At 42.1% G+C, this 13,312-nt stretch overlaps 2 protein-coding genes across 2 annotated transcripts in view; one reads left to right on the forward strand and one right to left on the reverse strand.

Annotated features, from left to right (window-relative positions):
* LOC110331132 (olfactory receptor 1019-like) overlaps window positions 1–5,156 on the reverse strand; it is an 8,713-nt gene extending 3,557 nt beyond the window's left edge. Inside the window, 4 exon segments of the mRNA XM_021211517.1 lie at window positions 366–398; window positions 1,052–1,142; window positions 1,839–1,971; window positions 5,110–5,156. Coding sequence (XP_021067176.1) covers window positions 366–398; window positions 1,052–1,142; window positions 1,839–1,971; window positions 5,110–5,156 — 304 coding nt within the window.
* A 7,809-nt stretch (window positions 5,157–12,965) lies between these two features.
* The window catches only part of LOC115065352 (olfactory receptor 1L4-like), a 9,150-nt gene continuing 8,803 nt past the window's right edge, over window positions 12,966–13,312 (forward strand). Inside the window, exon 1 of the mRNA XM_029545790.1 lies at window positions 12,966–13,307. Within this exon, the coding sequence (XP_029401650.1) occupies window positions 12,966–13,307 (342 nt within the window). The remainder of the gene's footprint in view (window positions 13,308–13,312) is intronic.

A 13,312-nucleotide genomic window follows, 5' to 3' on the forward strand; every position in this document is an offset into this window, starting at 1 on the left:
GCCATTCGGTATTCCTCAGTTGAGATACTAGTCCTCTATCAGATTTAGGATTGGTAAAATAATTTTAAAAATAAAAAATAAATAAAAAAGGATGTCAGTTGCTCAGGCTGACTTTGAGCTTACTCTGTTAATATATATATATATATATATATATATATATATATATATATATATATATATATATATCCGTAGCTCAGGTTTGAAAATCAAAGGGAATTGTGAACCATCTTTTTCTGAGTCTAAATCTGTATCCATCTCAACCCACTCTCCTTACATTCTCCACTTTCTCTCTGGAAAAAAAAATGCTGTGGTTAAGAGAGCTTGCTGCATTTCAGAAAAGCTGAGTTGAACTCCTAGCATCCATATCAGGCAGCTCACAACTGTTACAACCCCAGTTCCTGAGGATCCACTATTTTCTTTCTGGCTCCTGCAGACACTTACACAGAGGTAACACACACACACACACACACACACACACACACACACACACACACACACACACACATACTTTTACATTAAAAACAAAAAGAAAAGAATTAAAGCTTCCAGCTTATGGTGTGTTCATCTCAGTACATCCCTACAGTAAGTTGAGGAACATCAGTAATTTATAGTTTTTAAAAATAGAAACAAAAGAGCTGACCCCATTCTTCACCCCCCTGTGGGGTGATATGGGTGAGGAAGAGATGCCCTTCTCCCTCCTTGCCCCCTCACCTGATGCCCAGAGGTCACAAGAGCAGGATGGGTGTTCCTTCCCCTCACTGGCTGCAGCACTCAGGAGAGCTGGCCCCACCCCTCATCTGCCATGGGCCAATGTGGATGAGAGATGCTCCTCTTTGTCCCTGTATGCTGTGGTGGCTGAGTAGGCTCTGTTCCTCTCCTGGGCAGTACAGTAAAGCAGACCCTGATGGTAGATGTGCAGGTGAGCTGGCCCCAAGGAGAGTAGGAGAGAGGACCCTACCTCTTCACAGCTGAAGCACTGGGTGAGCTATCTTGGGACAGGGCTGGAGAGCTCTATCTGGTGGTACGGACCCAGGAAAACTGGCAGGCTGACCGACTCCCAGGCCCAGATCAAAGGCTTTGAGTTGGCCCACTTGAACATCTACCTCATCTGTGATCTGCTGAATTGAGTGAAAGGGCCTGTCCTGAAGACCCAAGCTGCAGAATCTCCATGACACAGGGCAACAGCAGGATGTCCAAGAGGAGTCCTCATGAGGATGCAGTATTAATAGTGTAGCAGAAGCCAGAGGCCTCAAAACAGACCAATGATACATAGCAATGAACATTTGCAAGTAAAGATACAATTTGCAAGTAAAATACAAAAATTTTATTTCTTGAACTTTTTTCTTTTCTTTTTTCCTTATTTTTATTGGTTATTTTATTTATTTATATTTCAAATGTTATCCCCTTCTCATTTTCCCTTCCACAAACCCTCTATCCCCCCCCCTCCCTGCTTCAATGAAGGTGCTTCCCCCATCCACCCACCCACTCCAGCCTCAGTGCCCTAGCATTCCCCTACACTGGATCATCAGGCCTCCACAGGACCAAGGAGCTCCCCTCCCATTGATGCCAGATAAGGCAATCCTCTTCTACATATCCAGCTGGAGCCATGGGTCCCCCGATGTGTACTCTGTAGTTGGTGGTTTAGTCCCTGAAGGGTTCTGGGGGTTTGGTGGGTTGACATTGTTGCTCTTCCTATGGGGTTGCAAACCCCTTCAGCTCCTTCAGTCCTTTCTCTAACTCCTCCATTGGGGTCCCCATGCTCAGTCCATTGGTTGGCTGCGTGCATCCACATCTGTCTTGGTCAGGCTCTGGCAGAGTCTCTCAGGGGACAGTTATACCAGGCTCCTGTTAGCAAGCTCTTCTTTTACACTCCAATTTTCATCTGCAATGATTTCATTTTCATTTTTACTTAGTTTCTCTTTTGGTGTAATTTTAAGACTACTATCCTCAAAGTATTTTACTTGAAGATTTCTGCAGAGAAAAGAAAATTGACATTTAAACACACAAGTTCATTTTTATGTTCTCTGTTTCATATTCATGAAAAGCATATGACTATTCTTTATATCTCAGTCTTGGTAGACACCCTTCTGGAACAAGAAAGTTCTCTAGGAGCCAGGCTGGGTGGTTAGAATTCCAGAACTGGGAGCACAGAAGAGCCCACTCCATCTTCTGATTACCAGAGCCCAATGGAGCCTCACCATTGGCTCAGCTCCAGCATCAAGTGATTGGTGCATGCAGCTGATGTAAGGTCTTTGGGGTTTTTCTACCTCATACATGTATGCTGATAGTCTCTTCTGAAATGGATAGTGTTTAAGAAGAGGAGAAGGAAGGAAGGAGGGAGGGAGAGAGGGAGGGAGGGAGTGAGGAAAGGAGGGAGAGAGAGATGGAGGAAGGGAGGGAGGAGGGAAAGAAGGAAGGAGCAAGGTAAGGAGGGAAGAAGGAAGGAGGAAGAAGGAAGAAGGGGAAGAAGGGAGAAAGGAAAGAAGGAAGGAATGAGCAAGGGAGGGAGAGAAGGAGTGAGTGAACATTTCTTGTTCTGCATCTTATAAGTCGCCCCCAGCTCTGCAATGCTTCATGCTCTAATTACATTCAGACTGACACCGGTTTGTATGATCTTAACAGACACATTCACACTTAAACATCCTCAATGTTGTCATACATTGCAGCTGCAGGGAAACTCCTGTCTGTGGCTGCAGAGTCATGTTGGCCCCAGCCCTGGCTGACCCCAGCCTCTCTCTGCCTGGGCTTTCTCTAGCTCTCCCAGGCTGCTGGCTGTGTCTTTGATCAAATTATTCATTTGCTGGTTTCATTCAGCATTGTTTGCCAACTCTGTTGCCATGCAGAATATATACCATCTCTTTCACATTGGGTTGTGGATATTAGTCTGAATCGTCTGACTCGGGTATGCCCAATGTCTCTTCATATTTCTCGTGAACATATTTGGGATCCAGACATCTGAAAAATTCTCTAATCACCTTTCTTCACACACTTCTTTATTCTGGGAACTAAGAAATCCACTCTGAACTTTCAGAGTCCACTTAGTGATGAGACAATTTTGCCAGCTTCTCCAGGAAGTTCTTCACTGTGTGTTGGTTAATTCCTGTCCTGCTACTCAGAGTCACACCAGATAGCTCTTTTGGTCCTAGTGTCCTCCAGGATGTGTGTATTTCTATCTAGAAAGTCCACACAAAAGCTGAAACATTAGAGCCAACTCCTCTCTTGTCTCCCTTGATATAGGGAGAAGCTGAGTCTATAACAGACTATGCACTTCCCTCACACTGTGTGGCACTGTGTGGGGTGGGGACTGTATCAGTATGTGTTTGTGAGGTTTCCATATGACTTGATTATGGCAACCTCTGTTTTCTGGAACCTCACAGAAGATCTGAGTCTAAGAACTGCTGAATGGACCACTTCATGGAAGCAAGGACTTATAGCTTCCTATACAGAAGCGCTCCCTATTCTGCTATTACACAAACTCCATATTTTGCCCCTTTTCAAATCACAGAACTTTTATTTTGGTGTTGATAGATATTTTGATATGCCCAGGCTCCAGAGCACTGTCGGATATATGCTCTATAGACATTTTCTCCAGTTGCTTGGACTGATGAATAAATCATTTAATCTCTTGACCATCCTTCTCCATTTACTTTGTCAATATAATAGACTATAAACTGCTTTTTTTATATGTGGCAGCTCACTTATTCTGTGTCATATTTAAGAATCCTTTAGAAAAGCCTGGGTGAGGAGCATTCTCTCCTGTTTTTTTCTAAAAAACTTTTCGTCACATTTAACATTTGATAATTGTGGTCTGAACATGCTTGGCCTAGGGAGTAGCACTATTAGGAGGTGTAGCCTTGTTGGAGTAGGTGTGGCCTTGTTGGAGGAAGTGTGTCACTGTGGAGGTGGGCTTTAAGATCCTCATTCTTGCTTTCTGGAAGCCAGTCTTCACTTAGAGCAATAGGTAGAACTCTCAGCTCCTCCAGTGCCATGCCTGCCTGGATGCTGCCATGCTTCCCACCATAATGATAATGGACTGACTTTCTGAACCTGTAAGCCAGCCCCAATTAAATGTTGTCCTTTATAAGAGTTGCCGTGGTCATGGTGTCTCTTCATAACAATAAAACCTAAGACAATGTTTTTTGTAGAAGATGCAGTATGTTAATTTTACTGTTCTGCCGGTCAAATAAAGTGCCTCAAAAGTTTTCAGAATGCACTTGAGTGAAACAAACCAGACACCACAAGATGAATAGCACACATTCTCACATACTTATAGAAAAAGAATAAGGCAGTCTTACAAAAGTACACAGTGGAGTACAGATTGCTAGAAGGGGCAGTGAGGAGTGGAACAGAACAGAAATGAATTCAGAACATCTTCTATGGTCTAGGAAGGATGCTAAGAGGCAATGGCAGAGGTTTCAAGGAGTATATTTATAGACTTGACCAACTCATGACAGATACACATATGAAAAAAAATCAGTAAATTCCATTAATTTATACAACAGTGTCATAAATGTTAATTCAAAAACTTGTATTGCATGGGATTGCTTCCCCATATAGCAAACTCATTTTAAAATCACTGAAAGCCATTCTGAGAACAGCAGAAAAAGCAGGTCACATCATCTGACCCAAAACAGCTTCTCTGGTGGTTTGAATAAAAATGGCCCCCACCAGAGCTGTGTCTCTAGTTGCATAAGTAGCAGAGGATGGCCTTATTGGCCATAAATGGAAGAGGCCTTTAGTATTGTGAAGATCATATGCACCAGTACAGGGTAATGCCAGGGCCAGGAAGCAGGAATGGGTGGGTTGGGGAGCAGGGCAGGGGGAGGGTATAGGGGACTTTTGGGGTTGTATTTGAAATGTAAATGAAGAAAATATCTAATAAAAATGTCTTAATTTAAAAAGTGGCCCCCACAGACTCATAGTGAGTGTCACTATGAGTGGCACTATATATATATATATATATACATATATATATATATATATATATATATATATATATATATAAAACAAGGCCACACCTCCATATATATACTTCCTTGTTGGAGGAAGTATGTCACAGGAGGTGGGCTTTGAGGTCTCAGATGCTCAAGCCAGACAGTGTCGTCACACTGTCTTCCTGCTGCCTGCTGATCTAGACGTAGAGCTCTCAGCGCCATGTCTGCCCAGGTGCTGCCACGCTGCCCACCATGGCAATAATGGACCAAACCTCTGAACTGTTAGCCAGACCCAATGCAATGTTTCCTTATAAGAGTTGTCATGGTCATGGGATCTCTTCACAGCAATGGAGACCTTAACTAAGGCAGCTTCCCTAAAAGGGATCAGGTTTACAGCGAGTGACTAAAATCATAAGTGGGCAAAGCTGGTCAATGACAAAGTTTTAAAGGTCTTAGGAAGAATGAAACATTTTAAGATTCCTTAGGCTCTTAGAAAAATATGTCTACCAAATGCAATCTTTCTAAAAGACAATGCATAGACATGCCAAACCAACACCTGAAAAGCCACAGTTTATCTCTTGATTTTAGAATCATTTCTGGTATCCTCTGTCTATCTATCTATCTATCTATCTATCTATCTGTCTGTCTGTCTGTCTGTCTGTCTGTCTGTCTGTCTATCTATCTATCTATCTATCTACCTATCTATCCATCCATCCATCCATCTATCTATCTTTCTATTTATCTATCAAACTATTTTTACCTTAAAAATATTTTTAACTCTTCCTTAAATGATCAGTTCTCTTCTCTTCTATATAAACAAGGCTTTTTGCTTCTTTCATCTCTTGCAAGCTTGTGTCTTTCCCTGTAGTTTCTTATTTCTAATGAGTACCTTTGTTTTACTTTTTTGTTCTTTGTTGTAGCTATAGATATGCTTGATACAAAAGCCTTAAAACACACATGAGGCTTACTTATTTTACTTCGTTGGCTTTTTGCGGGAGATTATGTTTTTAAGATCTGGATGTGTAATTGTCAAAGTTTACTGCACACTGAAAGCTTCCTGCCTGCTGTGCACTCTCTGCACTGAACAGTCCCACCAGTGAATTAAGGGTGAGGGCAGAGGGTTTGTTGAAAGCAGGCAGGAGAAAGTACAGTTGTGGCCCCCACAAGCACACAATTTTGAAATCTGATTAACAACCAATGTCCACAACAAAGTCTATGCATGGAAACCACGCTGTGGAAAGTGTTCCTATTCAGATCTTTTTAAATTTTTTTATTATTTTTCCTTTTTTATTGGTTATTTTATTTACTACATTTCAAATGTTATCTCTCTTCCCGATTTCCCCTCTACAAACCCTCTGTCTTATCTCCCCTTCCCTGCTTCTATGAGGGTGCTCCCCTACCTACCCGCCCACTCCTGCCTCAGCATCCTAGCATTCCCCTATGTTAGGGCATCAAGCCTCCACAGGACCAAGGGCCTCCCCATTGATGCCCGACAAGGCTATCCTCTGCTATATAAGCAGCTGGAGCCAAGTGTCCATCCATGTGTACTCTTTGGTTGGTGGAGCTCTGGGGGATCTGGTAGGTTGATATTATTGTTCTTCCTATGGGGTTGCAAACCCCTTCAGCTCCTTCAATCCTCCCCTTAACTCCTCCATTGGGGACCCAGTGCTCAGTCCAATGGTGCCTGTGAGCATCTGAATCTGTATTAGTCAGGCTCTAGCAGAGCCACTCAGGGGACAGCTACACCAGGCTCCTGTCAGCAAGTGCTTCTTGGTATCAGCAATAGTGTCTGGGTTTGCTGTCTGCAGATGGGATGGATCCTTAGATGGAGCAGTCTCTAGATGACCTTCCCTTTAGTCTCTGCTCCACTCTTTGTCCCTACACTTCCTTTAGACAGGAACAATTCTGTGTTAATATTTTTGAGATGGGTGGGCAGCCCCTTCTCTCAACCGGGGGCCACACCTAACCTCTGGATATGGTCTCTACATGTTCTCTCCTCTTTGTTGGCTATTTCAGCTAATGTCATACCTGTTGTGTTCTGGGAGCCTCTAGCATCTGGGACTTTCTAATGACTACCCCCAGTTCTCCATCCCCCACTGCTACACACCTCAGTTCAATTTCCTGACCCTTTGAACTTCTCCCCCGTCTTCTCCCACACCTGATCCTGTCCCCCTTTTTCCCTCCCACTCCCTCTCCCTCCTTGGTCCCTCACTCACTCTATCTTTTAAAGGAGAGATTTTGCCAATCAAATTGATTCTTCCAAAGCAGACTTGAGGAATCGGGGTTCTGCAGGCTTATTCTGGCTCTAGCTTTACCAGTGACATCAGACCTGCTGGGGATTCCCTTTCTTGGTGGGTCCCTCCCAAAGATGCTCTGGGAAAATGAAGGTCTTCAACCCCCAGGATGACACTCACTCTTTAGTCTCTTAATTTCCCCAGAGATCCCAACTTTCATCAGAAGTCTGCCTATGGCTGTCACCGAGGAACTCTGGAAACCTGCTGTCCCAGGAGGTTGTCATCTTGTTAACTTAATGAGTCCCATGACTATTGTCCAAATACTTCATTTACAAAAAGTTTTCCTATCTGCCAAAGCCTCGCCTCATTACTGCAGCCATTAAGGCCTCTGGCTTTTCCCTCATCATGCCACATTCTTATGCGGTGCTTTGACTCTGCAGGGAGAGTTGGGGACACAAGCTGGCTGTCTCAAGGATCTACACAATCCCAGTGCTGGAATAACATAGCAATGTCAAACGTATTCCTAAATCTCCCCCCCCCCCAAAAAGGGGAGTGTGGACACCAGTTAGTGACTTGGTTGATTTTACTTAGAATTTTCACATTGACTTTTGCCTGCTCAAAAAACAGTGTCTACTAAAACACACAAAGAAGTGTGGCTATAATGCATGCAATTCAAAAGCTGACATTTTTCATGTACTAGCTGATGATACCAGGCACATTCAGGCTCATCTAAGGCAGCAGAGGCCACACCCCAAGCAACCCACAGCAAAGTCACTATTACAGAGAAACAAGGCTGCTCTAAGAAGAAGGGCTAAAAACGGAAGTCTCATCTGTCACGTTGGTGGAGTCAAATTCATTCATGATGTCATGCTCATGAACCTTGCTTTCAAGGCTGGCCAGGACTATATAATGAGACCTGATCTGACTAAGCATAAAAGATAGATAGATAGATAGATAGATAGATAGATAGATAGATAGATAGACACACATACATACATATATACATACATATAAAGATACAAAGATATATAGATATATAGATACATAGATACACACAAAGATAGATAGATAGATACATACATACATACATACAAAGATATGATATATATAGATACATAGATACACACAAAGATAGATAGATAGATACATACATACATACATACATAGATTCCTTTCTTCTGGTATTTTCATATATATAATATTTTGTTAGATGAATAGACTCTAGTATTCTCTACAATATCAGGGTATTAGTTAATTCTGTCCTTTAAGTATTTGATTGTTTTTTTTAGTTAATAGAAAACTCTATGAGGCCACAGAGATAGTTCAGGGATGCAGAGCATGCATTGCTCTTACCTTCACACGGTGGCTCATTCCAGTTCCAGAGGATTTGACGCCCTCTTCTGGCTCCTTGGGGAACTATATGCACATAGTGCACAGGCAAAACACAAATATACATAAACTTAAAATAAATATAACTTTTTAAAAATTATATATTCTAGACAAATACATATGTGTGTACATGGCATACAATTTGTGGCTTCAAAACATACACATTGTAGGATAGCTAGACCAAACTTTGGGCATTTTTACTTAAATTTTCATTTCACTGGGGGAAGAAAACTAATAAAACCTGCTCAACTACTTTAGAATATAGACTATAACTATAGTCATTATGTTATATGCATGGGGGGGTTATGTTCACACAAGCACAGTGCTTCAAAGGCCAGAAGAAGGTGCCTGATGCCCTGGAACTGAGTTACAGGCAATTGTGAGTCACTGCATCAATTTTGCTACCCAAAATCTGGTCTCCTGTAATATCAGTACATCTTCTTAACTGAGGCTGAGTTCTCTCCAGCCACTAACTAAAACCTCATACTTTTGACAGACATTTTCCTATGCCCTTTTCTCCTCTAGCCCTTGGTAAATATTTTTCTTATTCTATTCATTCAACATTCCAACTTTTTACAATGTCCAATAATTAAGAAAATGTGGCATTTTCTGTTGCTTGTAATAATGATGTCCTTTAGTTTTATTTGTGATATTCCTACTGATAATTCATGACATTCCAACTGGATTCCTTTTCCATTTTCAGTCTGTAAAATATCCCATAGAAGTTATGGTTTATGATACTTTTTACCCATTGATGTATTGGTGAAACTCAGGTTGGTCCTGTGTTTCCATTATTGTGAATAATTCTGCAATCCCTACAAGGTACAGGTATTTCTTATTGGTATACTGATGTCACTTCTTTACAGGTACATAACTGGTCATGATTTTCAATCCTATGGAATAAGAAATCACATGTCCTTTTAAACTTGAAAGCAGGCACTGGGCTGTTTTCTTAAGGTCTATTATAATTTGCAGTCAATTATCATGTATTCTTTTTCTCCATTTTCTCAGGTATTGAATTAATGAGTATTTGAATCTAAGGAATATTTGTCACTGAGGAAATAATATCCTCATGTAGAGAGGAGGAGGAAGAGGAGGAGAAGGATGATGATGAGAAGAAGAAGGAGGGCGAGGAGGAGGAGAAGGAGGAGGGGGAGGAGGGAGGAGGAGGAGAAGGAGGAGGATGAGAAGGATGAGAAGGAGGAGGAGGAGAAGGAGAAGGAGAAAAGAAGAAGAAGAAGAAGAAGAAGAAGAAGAAGAAGAAGAAGAAGAAGAAGAAGAAGAAGAAGAAGAAGAAGAAGAAGAAGANGAAGAAGAAGAAGAAGAAGAAGAAGAAGAAGAAGAAGAAGAAGAAGAAGAAGAAGAAGAAGAAGAAGAAGAAGAAGAAGAAGAAGAAGAAGAAAGTGGTGGTGGTGGAGGTAGCAGTAGTGGGGTAGTGATAGTGGTAGTGATGGTGGTTTCAGATCATTCAGTGAGAGACAAAGTCCAAAAGTTTAAGAGAGGTAGCTGAGAATGACCTTGAACTCTCATTTCTCTCTCTAGCACTTATACAGTAGAAGCAGGAGATTCAGGAGTTCAAGGTCATTCTCGGGTATAGGTTGAGTCTAGCCTGAGCTAAATAAGACTTAAAAAGAAAAAAGAAAATCAGAGGATGTGTATCTTAGCATTGAAAACCATAATTATAAATTTTCAAATGAAAATTATTTGGCTGCTACAGGTGTGATTAACACTGAAAATATCTATTATCATAATAATGAAACCAGATAAAATATAAATTATATGTTAGTACAAATATCTTATAAAAAGATGTCCCTGTAAAAATAATTGACTTATTTTTAAATATAAGTTACATTGAAATGTAAATTTTATATTTTATATGTTTTTTATGGGATTGCTTAATCAGCTCTGCTTTCTGTTCACCAATTGGGACGTATGATAGATTCAGATGTAAGTGAAAAAGAATGAACTGTAGGTGCCAGGTGACAATTTATGGCACACACCCCCAAACCTGTCATTTAAACCATGCCACCAAAGCATCTATACAGGAAGAAAAGGATTTGGGTGACCAAATGATTAGGGTCACAGGTCACAGTAGCAGATACAAGGGTGCAGAGGGCTTGGTTGATGCTTCTAAGTACCCTAAGAACGTGAACAAAGAAAATTATGACTTCAGAACATTTAATTTCATATTTGTGATCTCCATAATATAGAGATATTTGTGTCTTAAAATAAATGTCTGTCTCATATACTCAAGCCTGCAGTGTTTAGTGTACCAAATATTATTTTCATGTAGCCTCATAGAACATTCTGTTTTAGTTCTCCAAGATAACCCACAGGGACCCTGAGGAGACTTAGTCCAAGGGACCTGGCAGGAGCCAAACAAATTCCCAGAGCCAGCTCCCTAGACAGCTCAAAGCACACTCGCTCCTTTCCCAGCTGGACTGGCAGGAGAATCGCTTCACAATATTTAAAACATGCAAAGGGAATCAGACAACTTCATCCGTCCACACCTCAAGCAAGTCCTTGCCAGGTCAGCTGCCTTCCTGCTTGACAGATGGTCCTACTGTCCATCTCACCACTTGATGAGCACTGGACACAGAAAGTGAGCATCATTACATCAGGTGAGAGCTGAGTGAGAAAAAAAACAACAACAACGTCCTCAGTGCCTAATTGTAAGATGTGTGCTCTGTGTGTCAATCAACTTCTGTTTCTTTAAGCAAAGTTGAAGGTCTACAAATTTAGAGGAAAAAACTTATTTTAAAAAATGCGAGCATTTTTTTCTTTCATTACTGCTCTGAGTATAATTTCCCCACGGTGTCAGAGCATATACCATCCGCTGTGCACAGGACACGACCCATGCTTGTTGCTTAGCAGGCTTGTTTAGACTGCAATGCCAACTGCTCTAAAGCTCTGTTTCTAGAGTTGTGGGAGTGTCTTCTGTCTGCTCAGAATCTTGACAGTGGCCTGATGGTACAAGACTGTCAGACCTGCTACTTCTGGGGCAGANGCAAAATTAAGGCCTTCTTAACCAGAGAGTGAACTCAAGGCCAGTTAACTAATTACTAACTCAGTAAGAGTTTATCTTAAGCCATCTTCTCAAATGTACCCACAGATGTCACTGGTTAGCCACCTGAGTTTGCAGGCCTGTGTGTTGCTTTCTCTGGTTCACGGTAGCAGAGGAAGGACACAGCCTACTGTGAATCTCACAGACCAAGTAGGACTGGGACTGATTCTGTTGCCATAGGGTGAAGCTTGCCTCCAAAAAACCAAATTGACGGAGGGAAGATCAAAGAAATTTATTAAGCTGGTACAACACACCAGCCACTTTTAGAAACTGTCAGGTGCTCAGAGGATTCTGCTAAGGAGGCAAGTTTCACATCTGTGTTAGATGTGGTTACCTGACGGCTGGAGTCACTGAGTATCTGGTGATGGGCTGTACAGATAGTGCCTCAGATTGGATCGACATTCAGTCTCTGTGGAGATGCTTGGAAGAGTGAAGGAGAAAGCAGTGAGTCTTTACTTGGAAGGCTGAGGTGGAGGCTGAGGTGGAAGGCTAAGGTGGAAGGCTGAGGTGGGAGGCTGAGGTGGCAACAGAATGAGAGTGTAGCCTTTGTATCTGAAGAGCAGGGGTCAGGACATTGCAGCAGACCAGATGATAAGGAAGAACTCAGACAAGGCCATCGTAGACAGCTGCAAATGGGGCCCACTCATGAGAAGAACAAACCTCTACCCTGCTTGATCTCAAGCAGCCAAATCAACCTCCTCCAGGACCTAGAAATACCCTAAACCAAAGGCACAGAGATACTGGGTGCCAGGATTTGAGCTCTTCTCCTCTGGCTTAACTCTATTTTGAAACCTAAGATCTACATAGAGATAGACATGGAGACTGAGAGACGCAGAGAGAAGGTATTTATGTAGATATATACTTCTGTAGATATAGATACACACAGATATGGATATTAGTACACAGAGAGAGACTGAACTACATCCATACACATGTAAATGTAAAAGAATTTAAAGGACATGCATACATGAGACTGCTTCTCACCCAAAGCCATGAAAAGCTTAAGAGGAAAAGCTTTGACTGATGTCTCATCGTCCCCTTCCTGCTACTCTACCCTCTCTCTCATGCAATCCTCTTTTCCTTTCGATCTCTTGTTCTTCCCTCACTCTCCTTGCCTCTATTTACTTTCACCCCATCTGCTCCTTCCTAATCCAGTTCTCTTCCTCTTACTTAATTCATCCCAATGTGATTTAAATAGACTGCTTCCTCCTCTTACTTTTCTGATAGAAGCCACGCCTCTGTAGTCAACGTGTACCTGCACACACATGTCCTGAGCCTGCCTGTTATTTCTGTCCCCTCCCTCAGCTCTGTGTGGCACTGCATCTGAACACAATCTGACCAGACATGTCCAATCACACAAGAGTGACTCACTTCATCCTCAGGGGCTTCTCAGATGTCCCGCACCTGAGATTGGTGGTCGTCCCATTTTTCTTGCTCATTTACACATTTGGCCTCCTGGGGAACCTCTCCATCATCACGGCTGTGACGAGAGACAGTCGNCTCCACTCTCCCATGTACTTCTTCCTGAAGAATTTGTCTTTCCTGGACATTTGCTACACCTCAGCCACCATTCCCAAGGCAGTGGTGATATCCCTCACAGGCTCAGGGGTCATCTCCTATCAAGAGTGTGCAGCACAGCTCTACATATTTCTCACATTCTCTTCTTCTGAATGCTTTCTGCTCACAGCCAT

This window comes from Mus pahari, chromosome 14 (genome assembly GCF_900095145.1).
Source record: "Mus pahari chromosome 14, PAHARI_EIJ_v1.1, whole genome shotgun sequence".
Lineage (NCBI taxonomy): Eukaryota > Metazoa > Chordata > Mammalia > Rodentia > Muridae > Mus > Mus pahari.